At 40.3% G+C, this 23,592-nt stretch overlaps 1 protein-coding gene across 2 annotated transcripts in view; it reads left to right on the top strand.

Moving 5' to 3' along the window:
- Positions 1–23,592, top strand: part of bdg (sodium-dependent transporter bedraggled) — a 127,087-nt gene that overhangs the window by 83,692 nt on the left and 19,803 nt on the right. Inside the window, exon 3 of one of the 2 annotated variants that reach the window (XM_071587950.1) lies at positions 8,917–9,597. In XM_071587950.1, the coding sequence (XP_071444051.1) occupies positions 8,917–9,597 (681 nt within the window). Of the gene's footprint in view, positions 1–8,913; positions 9,598–23,592 lie in introns of both variants that reach the window. The other variant, XM_071587942.1, reaches the window with a different exon arrangement.

The raw sequence follows: 23,592 nt of genomic DNA, 5'->3' as shown, positions 1-23,592 counted from the left end.
AAACAATCACAGAAACAACACAGGCAATGCTAGCGTCACGCAACTTGGCTCAGAGAAGGCAGACAAGCCACTGAAGCTATCTGACCTCGTCCAGCGGCTACTCGCGTCGTCAGCACTTCATGCGGCACGAACGGGTACTACTTTCCGGATGACCCTCGTATTTAACTTGATTGGTCGTAGTCAGTACTGAACTCTCTATTTCGTAGTTTATGTCCTCTTCGCCACTTCCTTTTTTCCAAAATTTCAAAACTGCACATTTGTCTATATTAAGCATTGATCCTCATTTCTTACACCATTCCGAGATTGTATCTAAGTCTCCAGAGCGTAGCTCGCGATCTAGTTGGCTCCTTATTTCAGCACAACCTCAGATTCATACTAATATGTTTGCTTAAGTCATTGATGTATATCAAGAACAGAAGAGTCCCTATTACATTTCTCGAAGTTACATATCTTTCCGTTGAGCACAAACCATCGATGACTACTATTTGTTTGCGATTTGATTTAAGGAGTCTCTAATCCAACTAACAATTTTCTCATTGATTCCATAGACTTTAAGTTTGTGTAACAGTTTATTGTGTGGGACTTTATCGAAGGCTTTTTTGAAATTTAGGAATACTGCATCGACTTGGGTGCTATTTTCTCCCGATCTAAGTATATCGTGAATGAAAAGATCTAGTTGTGTTTCGCAAGATCTGCTTTTCCTAAGTCCATGCTGGTTCTGGGTAAGTATTTTCCTACTATCAATAAATCTCATAATGTTAGTGACAATAATGTTTTCCAATATTTTACGAGAGATCGATGTTAAGGAAATAGGTCGGTAATTGGTTGTTTAATCCCTATCGACGCCTTTATAGATGGTAGTTATATGGGCTAGCTTCCCTATCCTCATTCCCAGATATCTCCCGATAAATCACCGTGTCATCCGCGAGCATTCTAATCTTACTTTTCACTGCGCGGTTCAAATCGTTTACAAAAATCAAGAATAGCAACGGGCCGATTACGCTTCCCTGAGGTACCTCCGAGGTGACTCGTACGCTGTCGGAACTAGCGTCGTCGAGGACTACCCTCTGTTCCCGCTCTGAAAGAAAGTCTTCAACCCAATTTATTGCGCCCTTGTTTGTACCCCGACCTTTAATTCATGAATAAGTTTACCATGGGGAGAAGACTTTTCTCATGCGGTTCACCATGTTCTGAGAACCCTTTTCTCCTATGAAAATAGAACCCTGACACAAGGTCATGAGTCTAATCAACGATAAGTAAGCTGCTCTCATTTTTAAATGGCGTTGGTCGTGGTGATCTAAACACCCATACAATCTTGAAATCGGTATTCTGGGTTTCACTCTTTTTGTTCCAAGAAACGCCTCGCTGGAAATATTCCTTCGGAGATTTTTTTGACAAAATACTTTGCGTAGCCATATTTCCCAAATGAACTTTAGATAAATTCTAGTTTTCACATTGTTTTTCAGTCAAAATATATCAGTTTAAAATAATATTAATATCTCTCCTAATACCGGTAAATTTTGGCACAAAAAGTATCGAAGTTGAGTGTCTTGATGGCGAATCAAAATTCATATTTCAACTACTTGTGGATTTTAACACCTTAAAGTGCTGATTTAGAGACATTCAGTTGGCAATGATATTACCGACTACTTCGTGCTATGATTGGAAATTTCGCTTTTACGTGGGAAGCTCTAATGTCATCATTTCAGGGAATTTCGAAGAAAGACACCGTTATGCTCTCTAGTTTTGAAATTTCGATGGCTATCTCTGATAGCTTCCGCTGTCCGTTAAGAGTGATACTGGTGGGGAATGATTCTATAATTTCCGGCACTATATTTGGAGTCGGGGGTTATTTTAAAGCATCACTGAAAGCACCTGGGGAGGGAGCAATTCGAGTGCTTCTACGCGGCCGTTTTGCCTCCTGTATCCGTAAAAAAACGCTTCTTGTGTCATCTATCTCTCATCTTCAACTCCCGCGGCATCAAAATGCCACGGCCAAAGCCAGCTCTTCCCCCTCCCCCCATCCCCCCACGCCCAGTTGATCAGTTCACCTGGGAAGAGCTCCCTGCGTGTGCGAGCTAATTGTTCTTAAGAGTGTTTTTGCTGCGGTTTCCTAATGCGAATGATTGAGGGCGCTCTCAAACACGCATGCACTGAGTACACACCGTAAGTTGGAACTCGGGAAAATGAAAGTGCGCCGAGCGACCTAATGCACCCATTTCGTCGCGCTAGGAAATGAGTCACACCGACAGGCATTCATTTGCCCACCGCTATGCATTGGAAAAGTGAGGTGTATAGAGCTACAAAACAAAAGGTGCCGTAAAGATTAGGGGAGGAGAGGACATCACGGGGATTCACTGTAACGAGAAAATCAGAAGCGATTGGCCATATATTAAGACTTGAAAGTTTAATTTTTTTAAATGAGTAAGTGTGTAGAAAACCATCATATGCAGGCATGAATAGGAAGGCTGAGAAAAGAGACGATTTAAATTTACAAATCAATCACAATTCAAGGTAATAGGGGTGGGGGATAATTCCTTTCCCTTTGTATCCTGTGAGATCCTAAGAGTATTTGATGCTTGAAAAATCACGCTTCTTGGGTGAAACTAAGGGCGCCCAGAGGCGGCACCCGGATTCGATTACGGGTGTTCAATCAGCAACTCAAACAATCTACCCACTGGACTTTCAACTACGGCTTGCTAACTCCAGGGAGAAGATGAATGGGGAGCATACGTATCTAGGCAATTGGAGTGAACATACGAAGGTTAACTAGTCGACGTGTGCGGGTGGGTGGGCGTTTTAGCCTAGCCCTATAGCTTGCTCCGTCTACAGCCGTATTTCTCGGACTTTATATGAATGCCCCAACCCATCGAGATCCAATGGCGTGAAAACCGGATAAAACTCTCGTAGGTTCCCGGGTTGATTTCCGGGTAAGGCCTGTGGAGATACCCACACATGAACCAAGATTAATTTGTTTGTAATTTTTCGGTTGGTTGCCTCCCGTAAAAACTACTGCTACTACTAGGAGAGAACCTCTAACGTACAACTTTGGGTAAGAGGGCCAGAGGAAGGAAGATGTAGCGTTTTTAGCAAGCATGAAGGCAGGCGGAACTTACAAAGAAATGGAGGAAAAAATAATGAAAGGAGAATAAAGAGGAAGTTTTCTCGACAGAAGTGAATAGTCGTTAGTGACCGTCCAAAACCTACAATTAAATAGGTATAATACGAGGGTCATCCGGAAAGTAGTACCCGTTCGTGAAATAAAGACACAAAAGTAAATATTAACAAACATAAAAAATTTTATTTGAAAGAGGATACTTTAAACTACTTCTCAACATAATCTCCAAGCAAATTAAGGCATTTGTCATAACGTGTGACAAGTTTCTGTATTCCTGCTGCATAGTCCTTCGCCGCCAGCTCATTGAGATACGCGAGGGACCCATCTTGCACAAATTTTTGCATAATGCAGATGGTGTTTAACAATTTCATGAACAATTGTTCGAGAAACATTGGGAAAATGCTCACAGATGTCATCAATTGTGACGCGCCGATCGTTCCTCACGAATTCGTCAACTGAGCTCACCAGTTGGTCTGTAATGACAGACGGTCTCCCCGAACGCTCATCGTCGTGTGTGTTCCCCCTCCCCATGTTGAAGTTGCGACACCACCGCCGAACAGACGACTCGTCCATTACATTGTCTCCATACACCTCCTTTAATTGGCGATGAATATCACATGGGCGAACGTTTCTTGCATTGAGGAATTTAATCACTGCCCTCACTTCACAACTGGCGGCGTTCTCAATTTTTTTAAACATTGTAAACAATCACAGAAACAACACAGGCAATGCTAGCGTCACGCAACTTGGCTCAGAGAAGGCAGACAAGCCACTGAAGCTATCTGACCTCGTCCAGCGGCTACTCGCGTCGTCAGCACTTCATGCGGCACGAACGGGTACTACTTTCCGGATGACCCTCGTACCTTGAATGAAGGCTAGTAATAGTTATATCACCGGAGGGATGAGATATTCACAGACCTTGCGCAAAAGGAGGCTAGAATTCTATGGACATCAGAAGAGAATGGAGACTTGCAGACTCATGAAGAGATCTTTCACTATGTGGTGGGATTGAAGACTGCAGTCAAAAATATTAAAGGAGTGAGGAAATACCTAAAAGAAGCAGTAATAACGGAGACACGGGTCCTCGATGGGAGCAAAAGGTGGTGAATGACCTCAGTTGGACAAATAGACTAAAGGAGACAAAGATGAAGAAGACAGTAATGACATAGGACGAGAGACAGAAGGTGAGAGGGATAAGATTAAGCGATACTGGGAGGAAAGGAAAAAGGGACTCCAAGCGAACAAAAACGAATGAAGCATCAAACTGAAAGGTTCAGAATACGAAAGAAGAAGAAAAGACCTGAATGACTTCAGAAGACTACATCCTCTAGTTGAATCTACGTGAAAATTTTTGCAAAAGGTTTGTTGTCCTTGGAACGCCAAATGAGGTAATATTACTATTACTCTATTTATTCCGAGGTTCTCACCATAAATTTTGCCCGCCCGACTGTTTGTCAACACTAGCGCTTCGTTTTTGACTTCAAGTATTCCAAGCAATTATTCTCGCTATCGTAAACAGTCACGTATACTCCCTTACTTATTCCAATTTATCGAAATGTTATGTAACTTCAGTTTCACTTCAGTCCGAGAGTCAATGTTTGTCATAAGCATGAAACTATGACTTCAATAACGTATCAATCTTTTTCCAAGGTAACTGAGTCTACACAATGCGCGTAGTGAATATAATTGCACTAGAAAATTACACAATAAGTAGTTCATTGTCACTACACATATACACATTGTGCTTATCATGTTGAGCAATAACTTTCACATTCGATGATTTTTTTTGTTTCTCTCATGGCTTGTCGTGGGAACGAGTAGTTGGTACATTGACATATGTACGAGTAGTTTCCGACTGTAGAACGAATGAAATTCTGCTTTTAATTCTAGCCCAGGCCTTTGCTAGACAAGTTGTTTCGTTCGTTATGTCTGAGGAAATAAAAACAGGTCAATTACAGTAACCAAAACAATTTTTTCATTTCTTTAGCGAGTGAAAAATCTTAATTTCTTATTTCTTTGGAGATTAATTGGTTGTAAAATGTAATTTCATCGAATTATTAATGAAAGCGAAAGACTTCTATTTCATGCTGACCTATGTTAATTCCCAATATACTGTATATATTTTTAGTTGTAATTTGAAACAATGTTTCTGTGCTCACTATTTTCAATTATGCATAATTTTATTTCAGTTGCAATTCAATCACTTTAATCGTAACTTCGCCTACTCAGACCTATGATTTATCAAAATTGCTCTCTACCAGATAAAAATAATAGTAAGTTCATAAGTTTGACTCAACCCATAAATTGAAAACATACCTGAGTCATTAGTGTCATTATATCGAACAATTTATTGCCACGCGTACATGCTAGTGGGTACCAAACGCCTCGAAAATCCCTTCCAAACCTGAATCCGGATGCATGGATTACAGAGTGGGCCAGACGAGTCATTGATGACTCGTCTGCTCGGGGCCACCAACATCTGCGACTCCCCTCTTTGCAATCAAGGCTATTTTCGTCGGCGTTTATTGGTTACACAGCCAAGTGTCTTACGTCCCACGCGCCACAGAAAACCTCGCTTCAGTGGCTTTGTTCACAGTGTGAATGCGATAAGAAAAAATCACTATTCTGTTTTCGTTCTTCATGTAATTTTCGAAGAATTAAGGGCACAATCCAACGTTTAGAGTAATCATTTGAAGATTTTCCATAAGTTCGACATCACTAAAAACAATTCATGAGGTGCTCATTCAACAAGGCTTACCGGTTCATATTTCTTTTATCCTAGGAACTCATTCCATTGGTAACGAACGCATGATGGAGCAGATAATTTGTGAATTTTCGAAAAATAATTTCTCCACCAATAGATTTCATAGGTTAAATATTTGCTCTTATTCTAATCAAGGGGACTTGCGATGCAATGGAATGGGTCTCTCTGACGTAATTTCTTAATTTTATCCTCGAAGGACCCTAGTAAAATTAAACTTGACATTTAAAAAGTCTACTGAAATGTGCCGTTTACCCTGAAAACGAGAATGAAGAGTGAAAATTTTTCGCAAAAGGATTACGTCATCCAGAGATTCGACTAACTAATTACTCGAAGGCATGCATTCTGGAGAAACCAACCAGCAGCAGCCGCAAGTTATTTGCTGTGAGAACCGCTTCTACCCAAGGCTAATCCGAGAGGCGATAGAAATAACCAAAAACCCCGACAACCGAGAGGACGGATGTACCCTGGCTATTGAGCTGGATGGGGGTATTCAGATTGATACCCAGATGCCAAGATTGACCAACTCGATCAGAGCCAACATAGGGTTCCCAGTCTCCTATATAAGACAGCTAAAATTCCAAAGAAACTGCGGGAGATGCCGCAACAGTAACTTTTTTAACGGAGTCATCCGCTAATGTGCATTTCAATGCAACAATTTCAGAGCGTAAAAATCATTCGCCTTGACTGGGACTCGAACCGCGCCTCGCGCACGACTACGAATACATGTGACATTGTATGTACGGTATTTCGTCATAACATCTAGTTCCTTTAAAAGCCCCAAAAATTTCTGAGTTTAAGAGGACGCCTCGGTAGCTTAAGTGGCTAAAGCACTCGACCGGATATTGAGGGATCTGGGTTCGAGTCCCAGTCAAGGCGAATGATTTTTACGCTCTGAAATTGTTGCATTGACAGCTAAAATTGTTTTGCCGCCATCGCTTCCTCTTTGTAGCGTCCTTCCTTTATTGTAATTCCACCCCGAAGAAGAGTTACTCCTAAAACTGGGTTTCCGTTATGTTTCTTTCAATAATTCATAGTTTATTTTCTTCTTTCACTTTGTACCTTGTCATTGCGGAAATAAAAACCTTTACCTTCGAATCGAAGCATCGTCTTTTTCGACATCGCTACACTCTTCATAGGCCCTACTTTTCTTTTTCCCACCCCAAAGAGGAGCTTGTTCCTAAAACGGGGATCCTGAATAGTTATTCTTTTCATATTTTACTGACGCATCGTCACTTCTGACCCTAAGACGCCAGCAGAATGACTGGAGAAATTGTCGCCCAGAGACACCCTGACGCCCCAAAACTTTAACAATTGTAAATGTATCGTTATTTATGCTTCAGTTTCTAATAGATGGCTGAATTGATATCAAAATTTTAAATGAGAGAGTAATAGTAATGTAAGTAAGTAAGTTGATGTAAGTAAGTAAGTAAGTAAGATGTAAGTAAGTTGATGAAAAGTATGCTGCGAAACAAAAGTTCTCACTTGTCTGCATGTGCACGCACTTTGCCCAGCAATGGAGGAATAAACTAGTGCAATTAGAGCCATCAAGATGTGGCACAACATTTATTAGCTTTTTACGTTCACATCGCATCATTTTGATGCTGTTTTCCTCGGACACTCAAGACACGATTCGTTTCCAGTAGTAACAATACCATCAAAAAACTTATATAATTTAAAAAATGTACACCATCAAGTGCAGATGGTTATTCATGTCATTTGCCTCACGTACATCAAAAATTGAAGCTTGATAGGGTGAAGTGAAGGGGTGGGTATTTGTAGGGTAATTCGAATGTTTTCAGCGTCAAATTCCAATGCAAGCACATGTGAACATTTCGCGATTCTACCGTAAATTCATGTGTTTCGTAATATTTATAAAATTGCCAAACCTGCTGAATTACTTAATACCCAAACACTAATTCAGATACTGCCACAAAGATATTTGTCAATATTTCCTGTCCTTTCATTCGAAAGTTATGAAAGTAATGCCCGGAAGTTAAATGCGAAGATTTTCCACTTGACCCCATCCACTTTCGCGAGGCACGGAGAAAATGTTGGAGGTTTCCAATTATTTTTCCCTGGTTTGCGATGAACTCCAGGGGAATGACAGTTATATCGGTTTGAATTTTCCCTTTTTGGGTCTTCGTGGGGGAAAAGATATCCGTTCCGTCGACAGAGGATAGCATTTTGGATTATATTAATGCTCTAACAATATTGAGTGCCCCCTGACACTGCCGATGCGTAGTAAATGATTTGATAACTTGAGAGTGTATAGTTGACCTTGTGAAAGGTGCCGCAGGCTATAATCCATGTAGTCACGTGTTTGAATCTGGGTGTTTTGATATTATTTCATGAGATGTCGATTGTTTTTTATGATACAATAAAACTTCAACGGCTCGAGTGGAAGAATAAGGATAGCTTTAGAAAATGTGAATGAGTCTTTATTTTCTGATTAATAAAATATTTTTTGGGTCATATATAAGCAGTTATGAATGATGCCGTGATGCCCAATTATTTGAATAGTGTATTTTATTGGTGTGAGGAACAGCATTATAATAAATGAACTGCGCTCAATCTCCTTTAGGAAATAGTTCCTGCGGAATGTACGAACTTGATATAAAAGGCCTGCAAATGCTATGTTAGAGTAACTATCTCCAACTAATTTTGGTGATAGATTTCGATGAACCACATCGAAATGATTACTTTACACTGTAGTCGGTGCATGGCAAATACTAGGGACCAATAGAACGGGAAGGAGTTTTTAAGGATTTGTTAGGGGTGGGGTCTGGGTCAAAAAGTCAAAAACTCCTGCTTCCAACACCGCTATTGTCAAGATGCACATATAGATGAGTGGTGCCATATGACCTTATTTGAGCCCCTACTGTTAGCTTTGTAAAAAGGAGATGAGTGGTACTATATGACCTCATCCGCGAGAACACTTCAATAAACTTCTGCCCTGTACTAATACCGCTTCTTCGTCTAATTGGGCCAGTAGAGTGAGGACGTCTTAATCCCCCTCTTTTTTTTCTCCTAGCAGGAACAGACACGGCCGCTCCTCCTCCAACTCCGCGAGCGACTTGGACGACCAACCCGACTGGAGCTGGATCGAGGAACTGGACGAGTCCTCAGACCAAGTCGCCCACCGCCCCGCGGCTGATCCCCTGTTCCCCCGTGGAGAGTACCCGCCGACCGCTCCCCCCGCCGCGCTCATCGACGACGAAGACACAGCAGAGGTGGCGGTGTTGGTCTGGGAGGACGACGCAGACGGCTTGAGAAGAGCAGAAGGGAGCAGGGCGGAAAGGAGGCACTCGTCAACTTCACCCCCACGGCGCATGCGTGTCCCCACCGTCACGTCCTCGGCCACCACGCTGCCTCACCGCCGCGACCACGCGGGTAGAGCCGCGGACCATGCCCCGCCGCCCGAGGAAGGCGAGCGGGCGGAGGGAGACGAGTCGGTGGGCATGTCCACGACGACCGAGTCGCAGCTCCGCCTCTCGCGGTCGTCCATGAGGAGGCTGCAGCCGCTGAGGATCTCGAATAGGAGGATGGTGCGGAGCGCCCCGGAGGCGTCCTCGCCTCCCCCATCGCCGACGACCTGGCATCCCGAGGAAACCCCTGAGGTTGAAGGGTCGTCGGTTCGCGTCACAGAAGGAGGACAGGTCTCCTCGGAGCTTGAGGAGGCAGATGAGGATGGCGGAGACGCGGAGGAAGGCGACGGGTGAGTTCTGCACGATTTATGCTTCCCGAAACTTTGTTCTGAAGTTGCTGAAGGGAGAGGGCGTAGTTCCCCTGCGGGCAGTACCATCCCTTATCAAAAACAGGGTCCTTTTCCATTAACTTTCCCAAGTGGAGGGTTTCGAGTTCGATGACGCTTTATGTCGTCACATAGTTATCACACCATCCGATCTGTTGCCCAATTTTCCAAGTGTGAGGCACGATCTTAGACTGCACAACTGGCTTGTCCCTCTGTACTCTTCGCTCAGCCTATAATCAAGGTTTATTTGACTGAGCTGACCTTAGAGTGTTTTAGGCCAAGATGTGAGGTCCTTAAGTTGATTGTGTCCTTAAGAAGGCTACTCGAAGCCCGACGCTACATTCACCACCTCTCATTCCACTAACATCTGCTATGTTTTGGAGCTTCACCCATCGTGTATTTCTTATATACGTTTTAATGCAATACTGCCAGCATTAATGACTAATCGCAAAATATTTGAAGAATTTTTCTGGAGAGAAGGTGAGTTCGCATTCCTCACTCCAATAAACCGTTAGGCAATTCACTTCATCAGTTGAAGCAGATGGGAGCAGTATGACTACGGATTGTCCACCTGGTGAAGTTTTATTTACCTTTTTAATGTGGTATATTTCTCAGGCGTGAGCTCTCCCGTTAATATCCTAACGGGATTGCCCTTTCTTCATAATCTTGGTTCCAGGAATCAGACATTAAGAAATTGAACTGATGGTACTTCACGCCCCGGGAAAGTATGATTTGAAATATTGCGTTCATTAGCATGGAAGCCATCCGGAATCAGAAGTTCGTCACAATTTGGTGGTCTCCGTTGTCATCGTGTCTCTTTATCTCTCATTTTCTCGAGAGGCATCTCCATTGAGGTCAATTAGAAGAGAGTTTCAGAAGGTAATAAGTTTGACGGTCTAGATTTAGCTATCTAAAGCTGAGTAAAACAAGGAAGAATCGGAGGCAAAAATTCAATTTTTCGCCGTGGTAAACTACAGGTTTGTAAAGTCGACCGAAGAATGGAGAAGAAAACCTTCAATCGAAGGCGAGTTTGAATTTAGAGAAAGAATATGTCTGTTGCATTTTGCTTCTCTATTTTTCCATGGCATACTAGCAGATAACGAAGAAGACTGGACTAGAGTACTAGTCACAATGGAGAAAGGAATGAAAAAGGGCAGCCTCAAGATAAACAAGATTAATTAAAACTAAGGTAATTCTCCGCAGTCGATGGAGAAAAGATAATCTCCAAGTAAGGCTAGGGAAAAACACACTGGAACAAGTGGAAGAGTGTTGCTAATTAGGAAGCAGGATCACTAGTGTTGGAAGAAGCAAGAGGGATATAAAGCACATAAGGAAGGCTTTATACCCAAAGAAACGACTGCTTACGGCAAGTGGTGCCGGCATGGGCGTATGGAAGCGATTCGTTAAGAGTTGTAATTAATTAGTTAACATTGAGCCTCCCTTTCTACGGATGTATAGTAAGACTAGGATATTTGAAGTAGTAGAGAGAAGGAGATTAGAGACGATTGAAATGTGCGGTACTTAAAAAGAATGGTGAAAATAAAATGTACAGACATTGTATCAAATGAAGAAATACTTAAAGAGAGAAGCCTATACACTTACTGGGCGAAGGTGGAAATTAATCAGACATATACTGAGACACGATGGCTAATGAAGACCATAGCTGAAGAAAATATGTAAGATGAGAATGAAAGAGGAAGGCCGAGGATGAACTATGATTGCTGGAAATTTTCAGTGCATGGACCTTTAAAGGAATGAAGAGATTGGCTGGGAACTTGATACAGATTGGAGAGCTGATGAAACTGATCTTAAGACTGATAGCCCGTGATGATGACATTGCCATTGTTGCAAACCTGTCCCTTGTATTTCGCAGAAGACGAAGTAGTCATTGTAGAAAAAACAGGGAAAAGAGGTTTGTTGGTGTAAAGATAATTGAGGGAAATAAAATTTACTACGACGCCATTCAAGGTAAGGAAGGCACGGCGGCGTCTGTCATTGCACGGCAAACGAAACTAAGCAAAGTAACTGCCCGTCTTGTTTTACCGGAACTATTTTTTTCACATTTCCCGACGGAATATACACCATAATAATTTCAGAAATATTTCATATGGAATGCAGTTTTTTCTTTCGTTAGATGTGCAATCTACTCTTGAATATTTTTTATTCTGGCTTGTACAGCGTTTCATTCGTTTTACTTATGGTTTTACGAGGGTTAATCTGATCGTTGAGGTGGTGTTCGATTGTAAACGATTTGACAATAGGCTAATAATCAAAAATATATTCTTATTTTCCCTTCACTCCCACTTTACATTCATAGTCAATCACTTGCATCCACTTTCTTAATCTCCATTGTTTTTATTCTTAGGGCCCATTAACTTCCGGCACTAGCCCCAGTTGTCTGGTAGCTTTATGAGGCCGAAAAAATGGAATAGTTGCCAAAGTACTTACAGTTACTTATTTCTGTATAAACGTTATCAACGCCCCGCAGTAACTTTTAAGCTGATGCTGAAATATCCACAAAATACGAAAATTGTAAGACGATGTCAAGTTAATATTTTTTTAGTATCTGTTCAAATTGCCAATATGTATTCTACAAATTCAGATACAGATAATATTTTTGCATTGTCATTTTTCACAGCCCATGGAAAGAATTCATTCATTACTATAATGTCACTTAAAATATGGATGATTTGAACAAGAAGACATATTCAATGTTATCAGAAACTCTACTTCGAACTCCTGCATTTATATTGCAGTTGGTACAATTCTCTTTGAAGAAAAAAATTCTCTCTCAGGTCCTCTTTAATTTCGATTCACTCGGAGCAATGTGCACTATAAAGGTAAGAATGATATGAAGTGACAATCCAGAATATCATTCTTATCAGCTGATGCATTTTGATAAATTTTTTAATTTTTAGCTTTGAATTATAAATTCGCCTTACAAAGTTATCGTGACCCACTAATACGAGTATAGGAAGTCGTCCTCCGCATGGGTGTGTCCCGATGTCTGATAACGGAACAAATGAATGGATCTGCTCGAAATCTATGGTAGTCGTGACTCTCAAGACTACTATTCTGCATCTTGAAGCGCCTATAGTAGACTCTTACTGGCGATATCCGAATTAAAACTTGAATTCTTATTTCGCGTATGGGCAAATATGAAAAATCTGTTGTCAAGTGCGAAGTCTGAGGTGAATCCAAAACCGAATCCGGAAAATTTTTAATGATGGTCAAAAGCTCAAGATGCAAAGTGTTTTATAACCTATTATGCGTCAATTCCAGGAGATAAACTATTTTAATGAAATTATGCATGGTTTAAACTGGTTTTTCGTTATTTTAAATGCTAGTAACTGCTGTGAAATTATGGTCCTTAGCAATATGGATAAAATGAATTAAGATAGGTGAAGGAATCATTGGAAGCCTTAGATGATGATCTTATTAATAAAATCCTAAGTTATTTCATCCAATTTAAATGCCAAGTTATCCATTTTCGTTTGGCTCTCGGTGGTTCTTTTTGTGGCTGGCGTTAAATTCTTCAGGGCAAAATTTTATGCATGAATTGAACTTCTCAAGCGTTTTTCAAAGGAAAGAGATCCAAAGTTCAGAGTGAAAACGAAGGGGCCATCTTTTCCGGCTTCTCGCGGCTTCATTTAATTGCTCCTCCTAATTTGTTGCCAGAAGTTTCGTTTCGCAATATCGAGTTTCACTCCTCCTGTTAGGGAACAAACACCAGGATGCGTGCGTAAGTAGAAATCGGAATTTTAGGTCAGCTGTGTATTTGTAAATGTTACCGTTCCAGCGAGAATAAAGAGGGTTGTTTAACGCGAAAAATCAAGAAAGTTGCGGGAAAGCGGAGAGTGTTTTGACTATATGTAATAGATGGACGGAATGCCTACAGCTAAAAGACTCTTATTGGTTAAGTAGTGTAAGCCTCTTAAGCGGTTGCACGTAAAAAAATCCCCTTTATTTTTCCCGTGTAAAAGATCACTCATGATACTTGGTAATTTATTTCAATGAATCGTATTTATTGCCCTTCATTTCCTTTGGTGACCATTAAATAATGGATCTTGAATTTTCTTCAGTTGTGTGTGCGTATATATATAGTACATTATACAGTAGCACACGATATAGAAACACAAAAAAAGGAACACTCACACGTTATGCCCTTTCTCTCGCACCCCTCACCTCTACTATTCCAGCAGTCATTACTTCTCTATCTTCCGATGAAGACGGAGTAGAATTCCGTCGAATTTATCAAGAAATAACGTGTGTTCCTTTTTTTGTGTTCCTATATTGTTTGTTACTGTGTAATGTACTATTCGGCACTTCCGTGTTACGTCTACGAAAGCATACAGCATATATGTATATATTTATATATGTATATATATATATATACATACATATATATATGTATGTATTTATATATATATACATATATATATACATATATATATACATATATATATATATATATATACATATATATATATATATATATATTGTCGCGGTAGTCCAGTGGGTAGAGCGTTGGACTGCAGACCGGAGGGTCCCGGGTTCGATTCCCGGGCAAGGCATCCTGGCACCTGCAGCTCCACCCAAGCTTAAGTGATTTTTCGGGTACCAGGTCTTCCTGAGAAGACCTGGTACCCGAATGTGTGAATTTCACACGCCGAATAGGGCTTAGTACTGGGTGAACTCTACCATCACCTACTAAACCGACCTTCGGGTTGATATACTGTGTATATGGTTATATATATATATATATATATATATATATATATATATATATATATATATATATATATATATTTATATATATTTATATTTATATATATATATATATATATATTTATATATATTTATATTATATATATATATATATATATATATATATATATGTATGTATGTATGTATATATATATTTATTTATATATATATATATATATATATATATACATATATACATATTGTTATATATATATATAATATGGGGCGTTGACGGGTTTCCTGTTTGTAGGTGATAATAACTGGGACGGCGGTAGGGGGGGAGTTCCGGAGTACGCGCACTAGAATAACCCATGCGCGTACGGAAATGAAACACTTAGAAATATTTTCATTCTTTCACAGGCCATCGAACGGGCGGGCAGCAATTCTTTTGCACTCTGAGTGATCCATCTTCCAGTTTGACCCGTGCCGATGTACTTGACTGTTTTAGGGATCTTGTCATTTCTTATTGCATTGCTAAAGAAAATTCTGAAACTTCTGATCGACTTAGTTATCACATACATTGTTGGTTGAATTTTAAGAGTAAAACAGACTGTTCAGAGTTGCGCTGTGTGTTAGAATTATTTTTTCCTGGCGTAGCTTTGGATATTCAACCTTGTAGATCATCAAGGTCAACGTTAAAGTATATAAGCAAAGAGGACACTGGATTGTTAACAAATGTAAGTGCAAGTCGGTTAAATTTTAATTATAGGTTGTATAATTGGGCTTTTACTACTGAAAAGTTCTCTTTTTTACATCCGTTTGTTACTGAGCATCATTCAAGGTATAAATTTCTGCAATCGTATTTTACTGAGTTTAAAATGGGTTATAAATATCAGTGTAAACTTCGCCCTGTTAGCGTTTCGTATTTTGGCTGGGCCATGGACGTAGCAATATGGTTTAACTCAGCTATTGCATCTGATAAACATAAGAAGAAGCAAATGTATTTGTACGGCGACTCTAACTGTGGGAAAACGTCTTATGTTGAACATTTGTTGGGTTCACATAATATGGAGTACGTTTTCCTTCCCGATATTGGGAAGTTCGCTTATCAGGATTTTTATCCAGGGTATCATTCTGTTGTTCTTTTTGAAGAATTTGATTGCAAATATCATTGCACTAGTATGCTTAAACGTTTGTTGGAGGGGAAGCCTTTCGTGGCTTCAGTGAAATGTGGTTTGGCTCGGAGAATTGATTTTAAAGGAATTGTAATATTTGTATCTAATGCAGATAGTTTAACGGACGAGGCTCTTCGTAACGGTGTTCAGTATGTTGAAGGGACAAGTCCGTACTGGCTTGAGGAGAAGGCATTACTACCGAAGGAGGAGAGGTTTGAAGAGATATGTTCGGAGGAAGTTGAAGTTTTCACGCTATCCTCGTCGGCATCCGAGGCGGCTTTTTCGTCACCGACGAAAGGCTATAAAGACTTGTAACTTGTATGCTGCCCCTGTTTTACGTTTGAGGAATAATTTATGCACATACTTGGAGGAGGATTTTGTTTTTTATAAGAAATCTGTGAATTGGGATTATCAGTTTTACATATTGAATCCTAAAACATATTTTGCAGCTGAGGCATGGGGTTTGGTTAAGTCATTGGTTTCTAGTTATCGGAGAGTGAAGATTTCTAACCTTCATATGTATGTAAAACAGGTCTACACTGAGGTACGTCAGTTTACGTTTCATGGGACATCGGCAATTGAAGTGGCAAAATATTTTGGGGAAACTGGTGTCATGCCCACTGATTTAAAAGGTTGTACTGTGGAGTCAACGGTTGAGAATTACAAACCCAAGTTTTCTTTGTATAGAGCTCGTTATTCGGTAGATGAAATGAAAGCAGGTGGTGTTTTACCGGAGTTTAAGAGAAAGGAAGATGGTGCTTTGCATGCATATATATACGAGGGTCATCCGGAAAGTAGTACCCGTTCGTGCCGCATGAAGTGCTGACGACGCGAGTAGCCGCTGGACGAGGTCAGATAGCTTCAGTGGCTCGTCTGCCTTCTCTGAGCCAAGTTGCGTGACGCTAGCATTGCCTGTGTTGTTTCTGTGATTGTTTACAATGTTTAAAAAAATTGAGAACGCCGCCAGTTGTGAAGTGAGGGCAGTGATTAAATTCCTCAATGCAAGAAACGTTCGCCCATGTGATATTCATCGCCAATTAAAGGAGGTGTATGGAGACAATGTAATGGACGAGTCGTCTGTTCGGCGGTGGTGTCGCAACTTCAACATGGGGAGGGGGAACACACACGACGATGAGCGTTCGGAGAGACCGTCTGTCATTACAGACCAACTGGTGAGCTCAGTTGACGAATTCGTGAGGAACGATCGGCGCGTCACAATTGATGACATCTGTGAGCATTTTCCCAATGTTTCTCGAACAATTGTTCATGAAATTGTTAAACACCATCTGCATTATGCAAAAATTTGTGCAAGATGGGTCCCTCGCGTATCTCAATGAGCTGGCGGCGAAGGACTATGCAGTAGGAATACAGAAACTTGTCACACGTTATGACAAATGCCTTAATTTGCTTGGAGATTATGTTGAGAAGTAGTTTAAAGTATCCTCTTTCAAATAAAATTTTTTATGTTTGTTAATATTTACTTTTGTGTCTTTATTTCACGAACGGGTACTACTTTCCGGATGACCCTCGTATATGTATATATATATATATATATATATATATATATATATATATATATATATATATATATATATATATATATATATATATATATATATATATATATATATATATATATATATATATATATATATATATATATATATATATTCTGGATGGGGTATGTTGAAGGTGCACTTATTGATACAAGAGTTGTAAACGGCGACACTAGATGTAAAGGGGTATTATGTAGATGTATACTATATAGTATATAACCATTTCAGTCGCCTCACTTGTCTTCATTTTCTTTCACGTAGTTTTACTATTTTTCTATCAAGATTTTGCTGAATTTTATATTATGTGAATATTCAATCATCGTACCTTGTTTATATTTAGTCATTGTATGGCATGCTTTCTTGAGATACTATGGCTTCTATAATTTATTTGACTCTCTTGGACCTAGTATTTGAACAAGATCTAGCAATATCCTTATTGGTGGGCAACCCGCGTATATGTTCTAAGCAAAGCCTGCGCATGCCTGCACAAAATAATTTTCTGTCAGTATCATTTTACACTATCTTCCATCGTATCTTTTTCATTTCGATCCTGGTTGCGCTTTTCGGTGCTGTTGCCCTGAATTTCAATTCCAGTGGTTTCAACTCTTGGTTTATGTAAGGATAAATTAGTTGATTTGTTTCTCGCGCGAAATGGCCTCAATCTTTGGAAATCCTTTGAACAATGACCTCATTAAACCTAATATTACCTTTTGCGTCACTTTGTGGAACTTTACTCTATTCCGCAAATGAAACATATTTAGTATATTTTACCAAATATTTTTAATGTTAGGCCCAGGTTTTGACTTACACGGCAATCGTTTTGAAGGTAAGATAAAATATAACATTTGAAAGAAATTAAAATTGAGGTGGATTTCACTAAATATTTGTTTAATTTATAAAATTGGCAAATTCTTTCTGTTGAACAATGCAATCTTGTCAAGGCTGCATTTTTGTTGGGAGAAAATCCGACTCTCCTCATGGGATATTGTTCGCTTATTTCTCGTATCTGAAGTGAAATCTATCAGTAAAGTTGGCGTAGTACGAGAATTAAATTTACTTTTTGTTTGAAGACATTTCCAAAATATTTAGAAAGAATGCCTGCTTAATTTGAAACTAGAACTGGTTGTGTATGCACACGTGACTAACGAGATCCTCGACGAATGAAACAATTAATAGTGCCGATGTGGTCATTTTTTCACGCCACCGGTAACGAGAATGATATTAAGATAGGTATTTAATAACCATGGTCGAATTTTGTACGATGGGTTCTATCTTGGTTCAAGTTTACTACCGCATTATACGTGGGATATATATTTTTTTTATATTCCGATGCCTTTTTACATGATTTTGACGAACACTTCGGCGTAGTGTTCTTTCGAAGTAGGGATGTAAACGATAACATGCGTGCAAGAGGAAAAACTCAGATCCCTCCCGAACGCTTACTGCATCGGGCATTGTCAGAAATACCGAAATAGAAAGTGTACATAGATTCGATGAGATACTTAAGCGTTACCCTCACTCACGACCTCTCCAGGGTGAAAATATTATGGTAAATGTGTTGAAAAGCTTCCAAAGTATGAGGATTTATTGGAAGAGTATCAGGGGAAATATAACGAAAAGGTTGGAGAGAAATATAATATTTCGCTTGCTAGGCCTCCTTTGGAATATGCTACTGGTAAATGGGATCCCCATGAAGTTGGATTAATTACCGAATTAGATCGTATGCACCATAGAGGAGTTAATTTTTGTAGAAAGTTATGAGAAACTGAGTAGCGTATCAAAATTATTATAGGAGCTTGGAGAATCACTCGCGGAGCGGAAGTTAAATTACGGATTAATTATCTTGCATAGAGTGAAAGGATGCCTCTTAAGCGATGATGTTGCAAATGTACTATTAGACCCAGCTTACTACGGTAGGCGTGATCATGTGTATAACAATAGAAATATTAATTGTAGAACAAATACATTTAATGCATAATTTTTCCCACGAACGATGTTTCCAAAAATGTTAGAAAGGCCAACTGATAGGACATCAAAATCTGATAATTTTTACTCTAAACACTGAGCTTTCAAAAAATGTGTTTTAACAATAAATGATTTAAAACTACGATCAATTGTCATATCTTTAATTTCATTTATAAAATTCTCGTATTCCGTTTTTGACAGCATTTATCTCATGATATTTAACATTATTTTCTTTATTATCTTGCGCGAACTCTGCCCTCACCTAATAAAACCAACCTCTGGGTAGATTATTGTGGTGTGATCATGATGCTTGGTTTTATTATTTCCAGAATATACTCCAAACCTAATGTTTATGTAAAAATGCTAAAATACCATTATTTTGATCACCGGATGATGGATTATGTATTTTCTTACATTAACATCGAGGTCAGTCGAGGGTCTTGTATAGCCTCTCATTTCCTAATGCAGGAAGTCCGCGGGGATTTAATCAATATACGGTCATGATGCCCCCTCCCTGTGATTCATTCCTTCTGTCCCGCCAGGGGAAGCCCACCCTACAGCCGCACGTTAATCGTTTCCGTGGGCTCGCGCCAGCGACTGGTTTTCGCGTTCTGATACACGCGGTAATCGTCGCTACGACGAGCTCCTCTGAGGAGATCCACACGGTGGTGGGGGGCACCACGCTCCCTCGCACCATCTCCGGTCCACTCGCTCTGTCGATAATCGCTTTTCGTCCATAGTCCTGACAGGGAGCAACGCTCTCTCTCTTCCCCCCCTCTTTCCCCCTCTCTCTCTTTTGGCACGACCCCGCGAAACAGGGGACGACACTCCTGGTGGCAGGTGGGCGGGGAGTGCGTCCGAAGCCCTCTCTCCGCCTCGGTCCGACGCAGCTCGCAGGCTTGCTTCCCGCCAGTCATTCAGAGCCAGTTAAATGCGGATCTTTAGTCTTTCATGCGGTCGGAGCGCCGGTTTTTTTTACTCATTTATTTTTCGAACTATCGTCGTCTACCATTCGGTAAACTGTTACATTGGGTATGTAAATATTCGACCGATCTAAAGCCATCCAGTTTGGTGAAACGCTAGTATGAGTTCAACTAGACTAATTTTGATACAAAATACGAGTATTTCTCCCCCTTAGCGCGGTCGGATAGTGTTATTCTGATTCCACAAACAATAGGGGATCAGAATAACTTTCTCCCACCGCGCTAGGGTAGAAAAGTATTTCTTCTCAAAAGTAGTCTAGTGCGTAATCAGCCCCTACCATACACCCTAGCGGTGGCTTTCAGGATACCATATAGGTGTAGATGTAAATGGTGAATTACGGTGTCAAACTACCTTCAGACATTCACCCAAAAGAATTGCCTGCTGTTTATTTCTATGCATCCATTACGTAATTCAGGTTAAGGGAAATTAAGGGGACACTTCTTCCGCAGACTTTTCTTTGTTTATCAGATAAAGGAAAATTAGTAGTAGATTTAGGCTAGGCGATTTAGGGTAGATTTATTTGGGCTATATTCAAGCAGTTTTTAGTCGGTTCCATAGTCAATGGTCTCAATTAGATTCCGAAGTCGTCTCTTGTAGACACTGCATGCATGGTCGTTTGCTTTGTGGGATGTATCTTCAATTTTCCCCAGCTGGCAATTTGGCACAAGTGAGTGTGTTATCTAAATGTGTGCAGTCCTTAGAACTATGGTCTCCCGAGCAGTGTTGGCATACTGTGGTAGATGCATTACAAGCTTTGGAAATATGACCAAACTTTTGGCATTTGTAATATTTGGTGAGCCTAATATAATGACCCTATATGATTTGTAGCTGATATCTATTCGTCTAAGATTGTTAGAATTTTCTTATAAATGTGATCAACTTTTATGACGTAGTTTATTCTATCACTCTCATTTTCCAAAATAAAAAAGTGTTTTTACATGGGCAGTCTCGGTGAGGACATTTTGTTTTTCGATGCAGTTGGCTGGTTCTCCATCGGTATCGGTTGTTTGGACGCCCGTTGCACACATTCTCAGTTTGTTTTTTTCCTCTTTCTGTATTTTTAGTTTATTTTCGATTACGCAAGAGTGCTCTTGTAACTTTTTTCCGGGTCAGGATTCTCAGCTTCAAGTCTTATCTCTTTATCTTTAATGTTACTTATTTTTGTAATTTTTATTCCTGAAATACTGGGGAAATTAACTTCATGACCTCCTCCTTTTAGTATCCTCACTGGTTTTTAAGGTTATGTTATCTTCGGGTGGGTAGATCATTAGTGCTGTGCGGCATTGTGTGGTGTTTTTTTCCCGCCTGGTAGAGTTACTAAATTGTTTTTCTCTCTTTTCTGGGTGGCTACAATGCTGGCAAATGACTGGGTTCCTACTGATTTAGGGAGGCATAAATCTAATTCCTCTCTAATAATTCCCCTAATTAAGTTGCCATTGTTTCTGATATGGTTCTCATTGGCTTCTAGTTTAACTAACGTCCCCTGATGTTTTCATCTTTTTTAATCATCTTTTCTTCTTTCTTACATCTGATATAACGGACCTTTTAGTTTTCGATTACGCTTAGTACATATATCCTACCTATACTATTCTGAGGTCATTTCACCATTAGGGATAGAAGGGTAATTTGGAAGAGATAGAGTGTTCAGGATGTGGGGAAAGGGTGATAAGAAACCCGACGTGGGCATTAACCTGCTCTCAACGAAGAACTGCAAGGAGTCCATAATTTAACGCCCCATCCGACCAACGGCGTACTCCTCTTGAAGTGCTCTCCCCATGATACCCAGGTAGGGATCGGAATGTGACTGAAAAACCGTGTCAATACCAGAACTCAAACCTGGACCCTTGGGGGGAGAAATCGGTTGCGTGAAAAATTACTCGTGCATAGAGACCATCTTTAGTGACGTTCCGTCACATTTCTCCTTTTTATGCAATTTACTTACATTTCCATTAAAATTTTACGAATTTTTCTATCCTATTCCTACCTAAAAAACAATCATTTCAACTAAATGCAACCATTAATGCATATTCCATTGACCACCGTTGTAATGGAATCAAATGGTTTCGGATTCTCCCAGAACAATTATGCAATTATAGTCATGAAATGGCGCCGGCATAACTCGACATTATCACTAAAGGATAACCCATAATCCAGAGGTAAAGCGAGCAAAAAAGGTCACGGCTCTCATTCACCCTTAACCTCCCCCCATGCCATGCATTTTGTAATATGTTTGTTTCTTGTTTTCTTCCCCATCACCTCAATTGATGTTACAATGCTGATGATAAAACGGAGAGAACGATGAGGTCACAAGCTTAACCTTTGAGGTTTATCTTTTCCACTCGAAACCCAAGTTAGTTAGCATGCATCCTCCCTTTCAAAAGCGCCCAGTCGAGATTCACCAAATAAATCTCTGTTGTAGTTAATGGTTGAAGCCGATACTCTGTCGAAGGCTATACTGATGCCAGAACTTGAACGAAGGAGGACTTGAACGTTCCGATGCATAAAGAGATATTTTATTACCCAGAGTTTCCCATTCAACAGTAGAGGTACCTTTACCTCTGTAAGAGTACCTGGGTCATGGATCCTATTTATACATTGGTACCAAGTTAATGGTACCTCGTGAAATATCCTCAGTGTCAGCGTCTCGAACAAACATCCTATGAAAATGTATTTCTCTATACTTACGGACATATACCGGCCTCGCCTACCAGTAAATCTCTTGTTTTGAATCAATCATTGATATGCATCGCTCAAGTAGAATGTATTACTTGACGAGCTATTTTGACAGATTGTTTGGACCAATCATTCAGCAAACATCCGCAGAATCATGCTTAGATCCTAAATGCACACTATATCCTTCAGGCAATCGCATGGGGGTGTGGCGGGGGTGTTAAGGCACTAGCCGTACGTGTAGATATATTAGTTTATGAATTCATTTGAACAATTGTAAGCACGTTTGTAGAAACAATCGTGCATACACACATACATGCATGACTGCATACACCATGCAATAATTGTTTGAACAATTCATGAAATGTTATTGAATTAATTTAATAATAATAATTTAATATGGCCAGGCGCTTGGGATCGATTTTGTTATGATTGCGTATCGTCGGGGTGAGGCGCGAGTACTTGACTCTGTCGGTGACTGTTTGTTCATTCATGCACAACCATTTTCGTTTTAAGTTCCGAGTCTTTTGTGACTAAGGTGCACATGGAACTCAACGAAGTTCCCCCGTCGTCTTCCCCCACTCCCTCCCTTCACATATTCTCGCTCACTTCAATCTTCGCCCCGTTGCTCCCTCCCACCACCTATATAGTTTCCATTGTTACCCCTGCCCCTCACGCATGGAAACTTTTTTTCTTATATAAGTCCTGCTGTTCATTCGGTATGCTCGGCCCCTCTCCACCCCTCCCTTCCTCTCTCGGCCAACTTCGATTTCAAGGCGTCACGGGGAATTTTTAGCGGAGGCGTCCTAACTGCTCTCGAAAGGCCGTGCTAATCTTCCCCACTCCCTAACGTCCCCGCCGACCAAGCACTACTCCGCTCCCTGTCTTTCCATCACGCTGAG

The sequence above is a fragment of the Hetaerina americana genome, unplaced genomic scaffold (assembly GCF_022747635.1).
Source record: "Hetaerina americana unplaced genomic scaffold, ioHetAmer1.1.p SCAF_1, whole genome shotgun sequence".
In the NCBI taxonomy this organism is placed as follows: domain Eukaryota; kingdom Metazoa; phylum Arthropoda; class Insecta; order Odonata; family Calopterygidae; genus Hetaerina; species Hetaerina americana.
Note: the sequence above shows the minus strand (reverse complement) of the source record. Positions and strands in the feature narration are given on the sequence as shown.